At 40.9% G+C, this 17,581-nt stretch overlaps 1 protein-coding gene across 2 annotated transcripts; it reads right to left on the bottom strand.

The window, feature by feature from the left end:
- Window positions 1-10,440: 10,440 nt before the first annotated feature.
- Window positions 10,441-13,805, bottom strand: LOC125298077. 2 transcript variants are annotated; one of them, XM_048248735.1, is made up of 4 exons: window positions 13,445-13,805; window positions 13,088-13,157; window positions 11,484-11,795; window positions 10,441-10,903 (listed from the first exon to the last, which is right to left on the bottom strand). In XM_048248735.1, exons 2-4 carry the CDS (start codon window positions 13,155-13,157, stop codon window positions 10,542-10,544), a joined length of 744 nt encoding a protein of 247 aa, XP_048104692.1. In that variant the 5' UTR covers window positions 13,445-13,805; the 3' UTR covers window positions 10,441-10,541. The 2 variants fall into 2 exon arrangements, with proteins under 2 accessions (XP_048104692.1, XP_048104691.1); XM_048248734.1 differs by lacking the exon at window positions 13,445-13,805 and adding an exon at window positions 13,273-13,363.
- Window positions 13,806-17,581: the final 3,776 nt, after the last annotated feature.

Raw genomic sequence — 17,581 nt, 5'->3', positions numbered from 1 at the left:
ATTGTATTTGGGAAAAGCAAAAGGTATCAGCATAATGTTATTTATTTATTTACTTATTTTTTATGTATTTATAAACAAAAACATCTCTGTCAGTTCCATGCCGTTTTCAACAGCTATCAAAAACAAAGGTCATTTTTGGATGGATGGATTTTTTGTGAATGTTTCTTCTTCTACATAAGATTTTAGTCATCTTTAGTTCATGTAATACTTTATTGTCAATGCACAAATTAAGTAACAGTAGTCTGAAACGTTATTGTTAATGCACAAATTAAGTAACAGTAGTCTGAAACGAAATGCTGTTTTACATCTAACCAGTGGTGCAAATAACTGACATGTCCAAATGGGCCTTGATGAAATGCGTCGCTAGACTGTTCATACACATTTTAGCGGGCCAAAGTTGAAGAGCTTTTGTCCGTTATTGTTAGGTGCAAATATAGGCTGATTCATGTTCCCTTGCATTGTGTAACTGAGGTCCATGGCTAGTCTGGCTTTCATCAGACCAAGCTCAATATTTTAAGAAATCAAAAAATAAATAGCGGGCAGATCAGGCTGGGTTCACCCAGCCTAGTCCATAGGCACCCGATATTGTTTAATTTTCAGATTGAGATATACACGCTCTGGCTATTCTAAATGCAAAAATGCATTAGGGAGTTATGACAAAACTGTAACTAACAAACTAGACCCTAATAGAAAGCTGTTAGCTTCCCTAAGCTACAGGTAGGATTATAAGGTAGGCCTATTTACAACATAAATTGTCAATAGGCTATGCTGGCGACACAAATAAAATCTCCTTTGGAAACCAATGGCTTACGACTTACAGTATCAAGCGGACTTAAACTGCCATACCGTGGCGAAAAGTTGTAATAACATTCACGCAGCTCCATGAGTCAAGGAAAGCGCGAATGAAGTAGCCACTTCTAAACGGGACCCACTACACAGTAGCTTAAGGTGTGTTGCTAAAGCAGCCATAATGAAATGAAGGTGTCATTGTTTGGATACTTCACACACCGCGTGCTTTTAATTTGACAGACTACAACTACCAAGCTGGAATCAAAGCACATCGATTCCCCTCTCACACCCTGCGAACTTAAAACAAAATAAACAGGCGTCTCAGTCTCGCATGTATAGGCAAAACTGTATCAGACCCGGTTGTAGCGTTGGTAAATCTTCCATTGCACAGAATGATTTTTGTATACGTACAATAAATGATAGTCGAAAGATACAAACAGTGCTGCTATACATTTGCTTGGTATAACCGCATTTATAGTTTTCTACAAATGCAATCAATCAAGTGCCTCCATCACTCAACCAACGCTAACGGTAACATTACCTAGGTCCTTATTGATATTACAAGATTAACGTACCTGCAGTAAAACCAAGCATGTCCGATAAACATCCTCAGATTTATTTAGGCTTCAAGAAGAAATGGGAATTACACTTCATGTGAACATCGTCCTATCCTTATTAGATGTTGGCTGTGGTAAATTACAGTCCTTGTAGGAAGCGTCCATTGTTTTTCCAACCCACTTTTAACTTCCAACAAAATTACGTCTCACTGCAACGATCGCCATCTAGTGGACAAACGACTACTTCGCCAATACTGAAAATGCAGCCATGATGAGGGATGATAAATATTTATTTTGGCTTTCTTTTTTAATCCTACTGAATTTGTAATTATGTATCGGCCGTTCTAATACCGATAGTATGTGGGTGCCTGTGTGTGTGCATGTGTATATGTGTGCACCGCCATTTACAGGCCAATGAGTGTACAGTCACTAAATGTACACATAACCTGACCCCCCCCATGGATGAAATTCTACGAAACTTGGCATACCCCCAGAAAATGCCAGGTCAATCATATACACATCACATAAAATTTGGTGCAGTTCTGAACATCTTAACTGAAGATAGGGGCGATTAAAGCAGAATAATATTGCATTTTCATTTTTTACCGGGGGGTGGGGGTGCAAATCACAAATGAACGAAATGAAATTTTTCCGTAAAAGTCTAGTGGGGCTACATACCCACCAAATTTCATGTACCCCGGTGGTTCGGTGTCCCGGGTATCAATGACCAAAAATTCAGGGAGTAGATGATGGGAAAAATTCTTGAATTGTGTGCATGTGTGCGTGTACAAATTTATGTTTATGTGTGTGGGTGTGTGTGTGTGTGTGTGTATGTGCGTGCTTGTGTGTTTGCCTGCGTATGTGTGTTTGTGCATGTGCATGCATGCGTACATATGTCTACTGTGTGAGTATGTGTCATGCATTATGATTACTGTAAATGTATGTGTGTGCGTGTGTATCTGTTTATGCACATGTGTGCACATGGAATGGGTTAACATGACCCTGGAGGCAAACATACGGAAAAATTGGTCATCCTAGGCCCTACAGTTCTCAAGATATTCACAGAGAACTGTGTCGCCCTACCCTCCCTTCGGGGGTCCAGTCCAGCGAGGGGGCTACAGATCAAAACGAAGAATGACGGTTCCATGCTATCCATGTGGGTACATGCCCACCAAGTTTTGTGTACCCGGTCTTTCAGTGTCGGGAATCCTTGTTGGTGTCGTCACTAAATGTACACATAAATTATTTTATTGTAAGGCCCCCATGAACGAAAGTACACAAAACTTGGCATGCATTCGGAGGGTGTCATAATGATCCTACACTTTTAATTTCGTGCAGTTTGACCTTGTCAGCCAGAGATATTGTGATGAAAACACCTCATTTTTGCTTTTTAATTTTTAACTAGGTGGCGCTATACATGAAATAAGCGGTAATGGGATGGGTTGACATGCCCCTTAAGACCAACATACATAAAAGGTGGACCTCCTAGGCCCTACGGTTCTCGAGATATTCACAGAAAACTGTCTCCGGCCACCTACAGGCCAGTTGGTGTATAGTAACATAAATTAATTTATTGTGTGGCCCCCATGAACGGAATTCCACAAAACTTAGCGTGCATACAGAGGGTGTCATAATGATCCTACACTTCCAATTTCGTGCAGTTTTGACTATGTTAGGTCACAGATACCTTCAATTACAACACCTCATTTTTACTTTTTGTGTTTAACTAGGTGGCTATACATGAAATGAGTGGTTATGGAATGGGTTGACATGGCCCCTTGAGATCAACATACAAAAAAATGGTCCTCCTAAACCCTACGGTTTTTGAGATATTCACAGAAAACTGTGTCTGCCCTACCCTCCTTTTGGGGGTCCAGTCCAGCGGGGGCTACAGATCAAAACGAAAAGAATGATGGTTCCATGCTATCCATGTGGGGTTACATGCCCACCAAGTTTTGTGTACCCCGGTCTTTCAGTGTCAGGAATCATTGTTGGTGTCGTCACTAAATGTACACATAAATTATTTTATTGTAAGGCCCCCCATGAACGAAAGTACACAAAACTTGGCATGCATTCGGAGGGTGTCATAATGATCCTACACTTTTAATTTCGTGCAGTTTTGACCTTGTCAGCCAGAGATATTGTGATGAAAACACCTCATTTTTTGCTTTTTAATTTTTAACTAGGTGGCGCTATACATGAAATAAGCGGTAATGGGATGGGTTGACATGCCCCCTTAAGACCAACATACATAAAAAAGGTGGACCTCCTAGGCCCTACGGTTCTCGAGATATTCACAGAAAACTGTCTCCGGCCACCTACAGGCCAGTTGGTGTATAGTAACATAAATTAATTTATTGTGTGGCCCCCATGAACGGAATTCCACAAAACTTAGCGTGCATACAGAGGGTGTCATAATGATCCTACACTTCCAATTTCGTGCAGTTTTGACTATGTTAGGTCACAGATACCTTCAATTACAACACCTCATTTTTACTTTTTTGTGTTTAACTAGGTGGCGCTATACATGAAATGAGTGGTTATGGAATGGGTTGACATGGCCCCTTGAGATCAACATACAAAAAAAATGGTCCTCCTAAACCCTACGGTTTTGAGATATTCACAGAAAACTGTGTCTGCCCTACCCTCCTTCGGGGTCCAGTCCAGCTGGGGCTACAGATCAAAACGAAAAACGATGGTTCCATGCTATCCATGTGGGGTTACATGCCCACCAAGTTTCGCGGTACCCGGTCTTTCAGTGTCAGGAATCATTGACGGAAATTTGGGCATGCGAAAAAAAAAGAAAAAAAAAAAAAAAATCTGACTAAACCTATATGATCCGCTTACGCTGCAAGGGCGGTCATAATAACTAGGGTTCTGATGTGTAGACAAGTAAGTAGCGTGACATTATGAACTGCTACCAAGTCTGTTCTCATACTGTCTCAAGAGACCAAGAACCGCTCTCAGCTCTTATCTGTATGCTGTATGCAGTATCACAAGGGAAGTAAGAGATTACTGGAGTGGGTCCTGGAGATTTGAAGTTGAAGTTTTCTTTTTTACTGTACAACACTGACCCCTGCTGTTCATAAAGTGTACATGTATTTTGATGAAAAACATAATAATTTGTGATTTATATTGTATTTCTAATAAAAAAAGACAAAACCCTGTTCCCACCTGATTACATAAGTAGTCTACAGTAGAAATCACAATGATGCCTTTAGATTGTAAATTTAGTTATTGGTTAATAAGGCACCCAAAAAAGTTTTTTGACCTTAACATAACATTTCCAAAATAATTTTGATGCCAGATAACCTTCTGACATGACAGATGGCACTTCTGACATTGTCTGAGTGGCCATCTGTAGGCGATTATTGACCTACTTTATAGTTTCGGGTAGAAAACTGCAGAAGACATCCAGTCCTGAGTGACAACACATACCGAATTTAAATGAGTGCCTTTCCTAACTTTCACTTTTGGTCCATCAAAGAACACAGTGCTTAGCTCAGCAAAGTGGGCCCTCAGAACAGTCCCTCCAATGCTTCTGGTCCTAACACTCATAACAAAAAAACTGCCATGGCTCAGAAGCCAGAAGTACAAAAGAAATGAGATGGAGAGAGAGGGGGAAAAGGCAAACATAAAGTAACAAAGAGTTGGTAAAATCAGAGTGCTTCTTGATTTGGGTCAACTCAGGTTTAAGTAATATAGTGGACTTATTATGTCCAACCTCAGAAAGCCTGGACAGGCTTAAATCTATCCAAGCAGGTCAATGGTATTATAAGTAATACCTTTATAAATATGTTACTTACGGTATTAAAGTAATTCCTAGCAGAAACAGTTTGTTAGACCAAACGCCAGACAAATAATCTCATCCGTAATAAGCTATAAAACTCTCAGTGTACTCATCACACACAGTTAAACCCACATAAGCTGTTTTTTTCTTGTAAACAAAGATGTACATGTTATGGTAAATGATTAATTGTATTCCAGAGAAAATGCAATGAAATCTCCATCGTGGTAAATTATCCTACAGCACAATTTGTATGCGGTTTATGTGACTTGTCCTGATATTGATGTTTGAGTTTCTCGTCCCATTGGTGTGCTACTCTCCACAGCACGAGGGGTCGTACATGGGGGCCCATCAGGACTGCCTATGCAGGGGCCCAGAATCTTGTGCTACGCCCCTGATCATATGTATAATGTTCTTGCCGACGGTGCATTCATTTAAGTCATGCTAAATGAAAAGCAGGGATTTTTTGGAAGAAAAAAGTATGGTGTTCGGTGCCTGTTTAAACCTCTGTTCTCTGGAGATCTGACAAGCTGTCCAGGAGAACGTCCAGTCATTGTATTTGTTGTGTTGCCCAGGTGACAGTGGGCTAAGGCTGCCTGTCTCATACGCTCTGCTTCTGACGGGCTCAGAGCTGACCTGAAGAAGATCAGTGCACTGTCTTTAGCACAAGCTCACCTCACAACAGGGTTACCTACAACACACACACACATGAGATAGTAAGATACCTTTGTCAAAACAAAAACAATGAAGTGTGAACATGTGGTTGCGTCCCTATGTGTCTAGGTGTGCTTGTGAGTGTCTCTTGTATCCCACAACACAACATTGGCACCTTGTTCACAAACTACGCCATTTTGCTGTGCCCTCAGTTTCTGCCTAAAGGTGCAAATAAATCAGATAAACCATAAGATAACTAAATAACCGAGAACAAGTTAGATGCCAAATAAATCAGATGAACTATGAATGTATCAACGGTAAAGAAATCAAAACAAACCCAAGAAGGTTAGGTTAGATTAGGTTAGGTTCTTTAACACATCAGAGGCTTCAAGCAGCATAAGAGCTAAAACATGAGGAGAGGTCCTCTTACATATAAATAACAGATAACAATAACCCTCTCTCCACAAACCCACTCACCACAGAAAAACATCTAGACAGAAACAGCATGACAATCAGCAGACATACAGTACTTTCCACATACTGTATGACAAATAACAAAGACCCTGTTCCCACACCCCTCCCTACATAAACATGTAGACAGAGACAACATTACAGGGGTGAAAAAATGTTACATCAATGTTACAAAAAGAAAGTAGAGAGAGAGGACCAGGAGAAGAAACCCAGAAGAAAGAGCAAGAGAGAAGAGAGGTCAAAGGTGAACCTACATTTCTAAGGTTTTCCTTGTGTAGTCCTACATTGTGTAACAATTCAAGTCAAGACTCTTTTCTTCTGTGATTCCTTGTTGACTCCTCATCAGTGTTCTTCATTATAGCAATAGTTTTGGGACTCATCTATTTATCTTATAACTAACTAATGAATTCTCCTCACAGAGTCACGGTATATGTTGTATGTTTATGATGTATTGTTCAGGACCATGGACAGCGCTCCGTGTGAAGATTTTTTGTTCACAGTTAATTGCATGAGAACCAGACAAGCCAAGATAATTTCAAGGGAAATATAAGTTCAAAGCAAATCTTAGCTGGCAGTTGTCACAAATGTAGTCACCTAGCAGAACACTCACACTGGAATGAATATAGTCTGAAGAGTCTTTTGCTGCAGTTCAAGGTTCAGGTATCAAGAAGTAGAAATAAAAGTTCCTGTGATGGATGGTATTGGCTGACTGAAAGCGTGCAGCCAAGGATTCTATAAGTCAATCAATAAGAGAGAAATAATCAGTGACCACAGCCTACACATAGAAATAGGCAGACATAAACAAACATGGGTGCCTAGACATATGAGAAACTGCAGTTGCTGCATAAACAATGTAGAAAATGAGAAACATTTTCTGCTTAATTGTGTTAGATATGGTTATGTTTATGGTTATGAGATTTTGCAGATGCTTTTGTCCAAAGAGGCATACAAATAACAACAATACAATAGTTAAATTTAACATAAACAATTTAAAAAAGTTGGTAAGACTAAGGAGAATAGCAGTCAATAGCCTAATGAAAATAAACAAATACTATAATAAACAAACTTTAACGCATAAGAAACGCTTAAAGGTGCCATGTGTAATGTCTGCCAAAAAATCAATTCATACGCCACATTCCTTAAAAGATGGGGGCAGTATACCTCTAGAAAGTGAGTTGGTCTACCCTAGAGTAACAACAGAGACACGTGTATTGCAGTTTGGCTGGTGGTTATGTTGCCCGCATACCGCCTCCCATGGCCGAATCTGGTATTATGACACCTATCGGGCTGTGGCTAGTAATTTAGCATGCTAATTCAGGTTGATATCTCTGCAGCACTATACCTTGTCATTTTTTTAATGACATCATCGCCCTTATTTCTTCTCATTCTTTTGATGCATGTACAGTAGCTCATTTTTTGTATATTTTTACCTCAATTCTTACACATGGCACCTTTAATAAACAAAGTGCATGTTGAACAGATATGCCTTTACACCCCACTTGAAAGATCCAAAACTATCACAGGAACGGAGAGCACTGGGCAATTCATTCCACCAACACGGAACCACTGAGGAAAAGAGTCTTGAATTTGACCTAGCGTTTATGGCTGGTCGACACAACGAACACTCATCAGAAGACCGCAGTGGGTGGTTGGGGATGTACAGCTTGATCATTAAAGATAGCAGGGAGCCGATCCAGTCAGTATCCCATACCAAATAGGGAGCCAGTGGAGAGTAGAGGAGTTCCATGTGTACATGCAGCGTGTTGTGCCTAACAACGCCCCTTAGCTGTTCTAGAATCAGTGGAACCTACGGCCTCTCAGGGCTTATTGCTAAACAGCTTTATGTAGATCTAGGCCTATCTGTAAGAGTAGGCATACAGTAATATGAGTTTACATAAGTTTCTTTTTTTTTCTTTTCTTCAGTATAGCACTATTGCTGAAGCTATTACTGCCCCTTTAGCGTTTACGATTTAACATTTTATCTTTATTTTTATCCCCTTTCATTATTTCATATTTTCCTCTTTATAACACTATTAATGTAAAGTTGATTGTTAACATGTTATACGATGATACGGATTTCCATTGCAGTCTGATGGGGATGAGCACAGCAAGGCAGACAATGAGCAGATTGATGGCACTGCTGAGCGGATGGGAAGTAGTCTGGTGGGATCGTGCAGCTGATGGATGAGTGTTGTGTTGAACTGAAACGTGTAATGCACTGAATCATGATCTTGGCTTGGTCAGTTGTTCAGAGGTAATATGGAAACTGTAATCTGTGCTGGTTAGACAGACTAATCCACATTGGTCTGCCACTTTCTTTCCAGTTCACTCCTGATCAGTCCCCCATAAAATGGCTTTGCAAAGCAACATCTAAAATGCGTATTTTGTGAAATGACATTCAATTGAACATTCCTCAGCCTAACAATGTATAACTGGGGGTTGTGGGGGAAATCCTCTTGCAATAGCGCACTGCGCACCTGAAACATCCATTTCACGAGACATGTACGACCCCTAGTGCTGTGGAGAGTAGAACACCAATGGGACCAGAAACTCAAACATCAATATCAGGACAAGTCACATGAACTACATGAAAATTGTGCTGTAGGATAATTTACCACGATGGAGATTTCATTACATTTTTTCTGGTATAATTAAGAATTTACCATAACATGTACACATCTTTGTTTACAATAATAAAAAAAAGCTTGTCCGTTAAAATACTAGGAGCCATTTCCATTCTAATGGAATTACTTCAATACCGTAAGTAACATATTTATAAAGGTATTTATGATAATACCATTGACCTGCTTGGACAGATTCAAGCCTGTCCAGGCTTTCTGAGGTTGGACATAGTAAGTCCATTATATTACTTGAACCTGAGTTGACCCAAATCAAGAAGCACTCTGATTTTACAGGCTCTTTGTTACTTTATGTTTGCTCCTTTCCCCCTCTCTCTTCATCTCACTTCTTTTGTACTTCTGGTTTCTGAGCCATGGCAGTTTTTTTGTTATGGGTGTTAAGACCAGGAGCATTGGAGGGGACTGTTCTGAGGGCCCACTTTGCTGAACTAAGCACTGTGTTCTTTGATGGACCAAAAGTGAAAGTTAGGAAAGGCACTTATTTAAATTCTGTATGTGTTGTCATGTGGCACTCAGGACTGGATGTCTTCTGCCTCTTTAGTGTGCAACTTGGTTCCACTTGTTAGTTCACATGCGCTTAAAGGCGCCTTAACAAGATTTGCTCTTGAGGTCCCCTCTGGTTGAGAAGCACAATAATAATAATAAACAAATTAAATATGCATCTTTTACAACAAAGTATGAACATAAACTGATATAATATAGAGGGAATGCACCAACAGCAGTCTGTAGCAAAAGATCTCCAAATTTCTGTAGCATAGCAGCTCTTTTGCGTTTCGATTTCAGAGGGGGTGGGGCAGTTTCCTACCCGAAACTAGGTCGATAATCGTCTACAGAGGGCCACTCAGACAATGTCAGAAGTGCCGTCTGTCATGTTATAAGGTTATGTGTCATCAAAAATATTTTGGAAATGTTATGTTAAGGTCAAAAAACTTTTTTGGGTGCCTTATTAACCAATAACTAAATGTACAATCTAAAGGCATCATTGTGATTTCTACTGTAGACTACTTATGTAATCAGGTGGGAACAGGGTTTTGTCTTTTTTTTTAAATTAGAAATACAATATAAATCAGAAATTATGTTTTATCAAAATACATGTACACTTTATGAACAGCAGGTGTTGTCAGTGTTGTACAGTAAAAAAGAAAACTTCAACTTCAAATCCCCAGGACCAACTCCAGTAATCTCTTACTTCCCTTGAGATACTGCGTACAGCATACAGATAAGAGCTGAGAGCGGTTCTTGGTCTCTTGAGACAGTATGAGAACAGACTTGGTAGCAGTTCATAATGTCACATGCTACTTACTTTCCTAGACATCAGAACCCTAAGTCATTTAAAGCTGCAGTTGGCAAGTCTAACAGATTGAGGGTACAGCCAAAATTTTGAATGTTTACAACTCTCATGCCCCTCCCCCACTACCGAGCACCCTCTCATAAAATTTGTACTTGTCAGTGCGCACCAGACTGTGATTGAGTGTGGATTTTTGCAAAACAAATAACAGGCTCTAGGTGGAGGTAGAAGTGCAGGTTTTTTTTTCTAAAACTGGCTGATTTATGTTGTTCTGTCGGAGCATAGTGTTGGTTTCTGTGAATATGATCAAAAAAAATCTTGCCAACTGCCGCTTTAATGCACAGTGCATACAGTTTTCACAACAGAATTAGTGCTGCTGCAAAAAGGGCCACAGTCGTCCTGGTTCCTCCATAAGTGCTGGAGCTCCCTCTGACTCCCTCTGGAGGCGTCATCTCTTCACGCGTCCTTGTGCTGCTGAGGTATCTCCCAGAGCTTGGGCTCCACAGGGAGCAGTTCAGAGTGGAGTGGGGTCGGTGGAGAAGCGTGCTGGCAATCTCATAGGTGCCGTCCTCGTCCCGTACGCTGGGGTGGGCCACTGATGAGTCGGTCAGGTTCTTGGACCCCTGGAACCAGTGGATGTGGGCCTCTGGGTAGACGCCTCTGGCGCGGCACGTCGAGTTTCCATCACGGCTGTGGACATGGAGACTGTGGTGGCACTCTGACAGGTACAGAAGTGGAGGAGTTACACTCACCAGAGAGCAGACAAGCGTTTCATTGAATTCAAATCAATTTCAATTACATATTAATTTCTTTTTAATTTAGCCCCAGAACAATTGATTTTGACGTCTCAAGTTGCTCTACAGAAACAGTATCCTTTTCTATTGATTAACAGCCGTTTCTATTTATGGGCAGCCGTGGCCCACTGGTTAGCACTCTGGACATGTAACCGGAGGGTTGCCGGTTCGAGCCCCAACCAGTGGGCCGCGGCTGAAGTGACCCCTCACTGCTCCCCGAGCGCCGCCGTTGTAGCAGGCAGCTCACTGCGCCGGGATTAGTGTGTGCATCACCTCACTGTGTGTTCACTGTGTGCTGTTTGTGTTTCACTAATTCACTGATTGGGTTAAATGCAGAGACCAAATTTTCCTCACAGGATCAAAAAAGTATATATACTTATACTTATACATCTGACATGCAAAATTCACCATGCTTTGTTTTTTTAATGACTCTATTTTGGTTCCATGGAAACACCTTGGTAATGCTGTAATGTATTTACTGTAATGTATGCATTTTATACCAACCTTGTAATTTCAAGTGTGTGAATGCACTCTTTACTCCTAAATTGGAGCGCAGCTTGCAGACATACTGCCCCTGGTGGATTGGTTTTGTGTGACGAATGGTCAGGACCAGTTGTTGACCTTTGACGACACAGTTCACTCCGTTATGGGTGCTGAGGTGCCCCTCCTTTAGCTCACACAGAGCTGTCTTATTGGGAGCAAACCAGGCAAACAGGAAGATGGTGGGCTCATCCTGGGAGGTGATGTTGCAGGACAAGGAGGTGTGCTCATGGCACTGAGGGCTCACTGACTCTGTACTTCTGAGTGTCATTATCTCTGTAATAATAATTCATTATTAAAACAAATATGTTTAAGCAAGAGACAGTTAACTGTAGCGTACAGGCACTGCACAGGGGAAGTCTATGTAAATGTACAACAAAGCTATCTAACTGAACGTCACTGTTACATACTCTCATGCAAGTCAGTAAATTGGACCATTATTGTATGTTGACTTCAGCATGTAAAATGGTGCATTTTGCCCATGTTCAGGGTGGAAAGTGAAAAAGAAAGATTAGCATAAGACATAAGTCAAATTGGTGTTTTTAAAAAGAAAAGATCATGGAGAATAAAGAAAAGAATATTTAAAAAATCTTTGTATATTCCCACAAGGTGTTTGGGTGCTCTGAAAATGAGAACCACAATGATTTTTTAGACGTGTAAGGTTTGCTGTTCAGACCCTGAAGGGATTTATTTTCTGTTCATTGTTTTTTGTGAGAGTGTTTCTACTTATCTCAGTAAGGAACATAAATCAAATCAAGAGCCTATGTTGAGTACAAATATGTCTTCTGAAGGCTTAAACAGAGCCCAACCAAAAACTTCAATAAAAGTTGTATCAACTTTGAGAGACAGCTTTGACCATGCAGGATTATCCAGACCAAACGTGACGATTTTGCTACATACTATTCCTATTTATGTACCAGCATGCAAAATGTGAGCCTCCTACATGTCGACACCCCCCTCCCCCTGTAAAACTGTCTGCATCTTGGAAAGTATTGATCTTACATAAGAGTAATTTTACAGTGTGTCTCCTGGGTAACATAGGTACACCTGGTAATTTCAGAATTTTTTGAGACCTAAGTGCGTGGGCCCTGGTTGAATTGACGTGGAATGACCCTTTTCTAAAACTGTTACTATAAATACCTGTCAAAGTTTCATAAAGTTAAGGCATAGTAACTAGAAATGGAACTGATTTATTCATAGATAATCACTCTTCCGCCAAGAAATATATTTCCTCTATCTGCCAAGCAACATCGAGACACAGCTACTTTAACTTTTATATCAAGTTATGGTAGCGCAGTAATATAGAACGAAATGCAGTCAAGGTGTATATGCTGCATTTTACAACGACATCAAACGTGATTCAGCCAATCACAATCAAGGACCGGCACTATTAGTTTTAGAAAACTTTCTAGACATTTAGAGACTCACTAGAGGTGAGGCTCTGGTTTATTTGTTTATAAATTATATATTTAAGAAACAAATACATTGTTCTTATAGCTTGTATGAACACTTACTCATTCTGACAAATGTATTTAACGTGGAAAGAGATTCTGAGAAAGGTGACTTACCATTCTCCGATCTTGCTAAAGCAAACATAAGGACCCAGAGCAGGAAGGCACACTTTTGGATGGTCTCCATCTGCAAAATCCATATGAACAGGTTTAGATGAATAACACACACACACACACACACACACACACACACACACACACAATCAGACAATTGATCAAGTTTAGTTATCTAGATCTCTCACGTTCATAGCCGAAAAGCACACAGCCACCATTCCTTGTTTTACCACGCTACAGGTGGCACCACCCTTTCTCTTATCTCCCCTGGAGACCGGAGCTGAAAAAAGTGTACCGCCTCTAAAAGCACTGGACAAAATGTCATGCTTTAGCCTAGTCATAAAATGCACAGTAGCCTACCTTTTATACCTAAGCGTATCTGCTCCACTATTCCCCGATTCCTGAAACACGTTTGGTGAAACGTACACTACTATCCACTTTAGTATCATACGGTCACTGCTCCTTGGCCACACCACCGTGCTAGTCTGGGAGTAGCCTAGCAGGAGGCTATCATCTTCGCCACTCGACTGACCGTCGGAATGTTGGGGAATTTTCTTGTTTGAGCTTCCGAACAGTCATTAGTCATAGCTGCAGGCAGCGATAGCCCTGCTACAGCATGATTTCCGCGAAGCGCGGTATCCACGGTAAAACCGTCACCGTCCATCGGCCAGGACTAGCAGCAGTGAAGCAGGAACATCGGAGTGAACCGGACGTGTTATGCTAAGGTTTTCACGAAAGAAATGGACAGATAAATATGATATAGGCTAACCATCAACATATTTAAGTCATCTTGCTCGAAAAAAGCATAATTGTCACACATGATTATGATATCACAGCATGACCTGTGTAATTTGACTGAGGGCCCTTATTCATATATTAGGGGTGAATAACAGCCCATGGTATATGATTGAGGGGCCCAATAAAGACATATCACATAATATGTGTGAGATACCCCATATCTCAGTCCTCCTTGTTATTAATATTACCATTTCACTGAACTCCCTTGTGCTATAGCCTATTTATTTTAAAATCTTAAATCTTAGACTTTACTGATATTGCACTATTCCTTCCCGCTTGTTATTGTACATTTCTATTTTGTATTTAAGTATAGTATAAGTATACTCTTTTGATCCCATGAGGGAAATTTGGTCTTTACATTTATCCTAATCCGTGAATTAGTGAAACACACTCAGCACACAGTGAACACACACAATGAGGTGAAGCACACACTAACCTGGAGCAGTGAGCTGCCTGCTACAGCAGGGCACTTCAGCCGTGGATGTGGGCATGGGAGAGCAGTGCTCAACCACTTCCCCCACCCACATTTTTCCTACTGGGTCAGGGATCGAGTCGGCAACCCTTCGGTCACAAGCCCGAAGCCCTCACCAGTAGGCCACGGCTGCCCCTATATTGTACCTTGCCTGTGTCTGTTGAGATGTACATGACCATGGGACAACAAGTACATCTCTTACTGACCTTTCTGTTTTTAGTCTTTGTATATTAAGTGAGTTTTGTACTTTTGAGAGCAAAGATTAAGTGGAGTCAAATTCCTTGTTTGTTTATGCAAACTTGTAGCCTGGAGATCCAGACCCTGGAAATCTAGAAAGATTAAGGGTCTGGCCACGAATAATGAAAGTGGCCCAACTCAAAGGGCGGCACCAAGCATGCATTTGAAAATCTCACTGCACGCAATTGGATAACACTACGATCAGTGTTTACTGACTGATTCGTTGCAGCGCTGTCATCATCTGTTTAGCTTGCCTCTGGCCCACCTATATCAGACACACCGATGTGATTGGTTACTCGCAAGGGGTAAAAGTAACGTGCATTATAACGTATATTATTATATACTCATTGCCAGAGTCTCTTGCAGAGACAAATTGTGCTCTTCCGAGAATTCTGGATTTCCAGGGTAGCAAACCTATCCTATTCTGATTCTGATTCTGATTTCTGGTTATATTTCAGCCAGTGCATTCAGAACTTTTATAATGATCGTTTATTTGAGTTTGATTGCATATCAGTTTTCATTGGCTCAACTGATTGGTCATGGTGATAAGTACAGACACATATTGGATCATTACACATACAGTATTAGTCATAAATAGTATTAGTATGTGCTTATGCACTATAATAAATGCAAAAAACAATAACCCAAACAAAACCATAACCCCAACCAAAAAGACTGAAAAAGAAAATGATCTTTGTAATGATGGTCAAAGGACAAACCAGACCGCAGCCTCTTTCCGTCTTTCTATATGTCTTAAGCTATATACTTTTTCAACTCTTAGTTTTTTTTACAATGTATTTTTTGTCCTCTCTTTGGTTTGACCTCCCAATGACGATCCCCCTCTTTTGATCACAACAAAGCAAACCAAATGTACCTGCTGACATACCACCGCATGCTACTACAACCTCACTTTCGTCTGACGTCGCCTGTCGTATCAGCCACCCGAACTCCCTGGGGTGACCTATTGCCTTTTGTTGTCCCTGGGTCGTTGTCACCTGTCCTTGGTGGGCAGCCGTGGACTACTGGTTAGCGTTTCGGACTTGTAACCGGAGGGTTGCCGGTTTGAACCCCGACCAGTAGGAACGGCTGAAGTGCCCTTGAGCAAGGCATCCTAACCTGCAAACAGGTGGCACCTAACAGCTGCCACCTGTTTGAGTCACACAATCACTAACCCCATGTGAATACTATGCCCCCATAGTTCATAAAGGGCACTCGTTAAGATATATTCTTCAAACTTATAATTTGAAGTGGCACTACAGACAGCTCTACAGTCACCAACAATAGCTAAACCTGAGTAGTGGACCTAACTGTGAACCCAAAATCTCCACACGCAGCACTGTCCATGGTCCTGAAACGTATAGCTAACTCAGACATTACTGCAGGACCTGAGGGATTAATGGCTCTCTCAACATCTGTTATCAATCAAATATGCTGGTTCCAATTTGAGATTTGCAAGGGTCTCAGAGACCTGGAAGACGGCAGACGGAGACCAAAGACGTGGCCTATGTCAAACACTATCGCTTTGTTGCTTTGCAAATCCTTTGATGGATTAAAATATCTGTCACCTCAAATTCAAATTTATTTGTCACATACAATTATACAAAGTATATATATATATATATATATATATGCAGTGAAATGCTTTGTCCACTGACTCCATGTGCAATGTGTGTATCAATAAGGAAACAAACAGAAAAGAAGAGAAGTAGAAAGAAATGTCCACAGTGCATGAGATGTTTTCAGCATGTGCTTGTGCTCCAGCTACAGTCCTCATTCAGAATCCGGAGAGCTGGGCATAAAAACGTTTCCGCATTCTCTCAGTGTTGGCTTTCAGCCAGCGGTAACGTTTCCGAGAGTGGGGAACAGAGAAGAGACAGTTGTTGGGGTGATTGGGATGTCGAGTTGATTTTCTTTAGTCTGAACTGACATCTCCTGATGTAAGTTTCCTGAAGGTTGGGTAGTGCACACCTGGAGGTACGTGATCTCACTACTCTCTTTAGGGGTTTACGGTTGGATTTCTGTGAACTCTCATCAGTATTTACACATGTCCAGTGTTGTGTACAGTAACGTAACTACTTTTTCGGGTAGTGTGCTACTATTGAAAATTGGGTCATGAAACGTAGGTTTTTTTTCAATTCAGTTCAGTTACTTTTCCAAGGGACAGATTTGACAGCGACACTGCCTTCTCAGTTCAGTTCAGTTAACTTTATTGTCCGAAAGGGAAACTGGTCTCGCAGTCAGGTACACATAAATAGCACAAGATACACAAAGACACAAGATGGGGTAAAAGACATGGGTTAATATAAGTTAAGAAGGTTAAGAAAGAAAGAAAGAAACTGTCTTATCAATCTATGTTTCTGACAGATGCTCATCAGAATCGTTTATGTGCAATAAAGCAAAATTGTGCAAATTTAGCAGGCGTATTGCACTAGGAATAAAATAGTTTTTTGTCCTATTGGACAAAATGGGACTCTTAGTCTCCGGCCTGAGGGACGAGCTTCAAATGAACAGTGAAGGGGATGATTTTTACAGTCCAGTATAGACCTTGCCTTCTGGATGACCTGCTTCTTATAAATGGTCAGCAAGGACATTACAGACACGTGCAGAGAAGGGGGGCTACAGGGGCTCTAGCACCTGCCCTTTTGCCCCTTTGATGTCCAAGTGCCCTTTTGACAAGACCCGTTTTTTACTTTTTAAAAACTTTTTCTATTCCAACGTGAATATTCACTAAAATGTCTCATTAATGTTTGTGAAATTAGAAATTTACAAAAATGCTTTTGGGTCTGTGCCGCATAGTCTGTTGTGGGAGGCCTTTGATTATTTCAGAATCCCAGGTAGCATTAAAAGCCTAGTAAAAGCATACTTTCTGGATATTCAATTATGTTTTACTACAGCTGATTAAACCACAGGGTGGCAACAACTTGAGATAGGAATCATGGCAGGATGTACCATCTCCCCACTTGCTTTTACAATGGCAATGGAGGTCATCA

The sequence above is a fragment of the Alosa alosa genome, chromosome 7 (genome assembly GCF_017589495.1).
Source record: "Alosa alosa isolate M-15738 ecotype Scorff River chromosome 7, AALO_Geno_1.1, whole genome shotgun sequence".
In the NCBI taxonomy this organism is placed as follows: Eukaryota; Metazoa; Chordata; class Actinopteri; order Clupeiformes; family Clupeidae; genus Alosa; species Alosa alosa.
The sequence above is the reverse complement of the archived record's forward strand: the minus strand, read 5'-3'. Positions and strand labels throughout refer to the sequence as shown.

Coding starts and splice junctions, on each gene's coding strand:
- LOC125298077 (XM_048248734.1), bottom strand. CDS start 13,302: ATGGTGGCTGTGTGCTTTTCGGCTATGAAC. Junction 13,158..13,272: donor TGTGCTTTTCGGCTATGAAC/GTGAGAGATCTA, acceptor TGGATTTTGCAG/ATGGAGACCATCCAAAAGTG. Junction 11,796..13,087: donor TTTAGCAAGATCGGAGAATG/GTAAGTCACCTT, acceptor TTATTATTACAG/AGATAATGACACTCAGAAGT.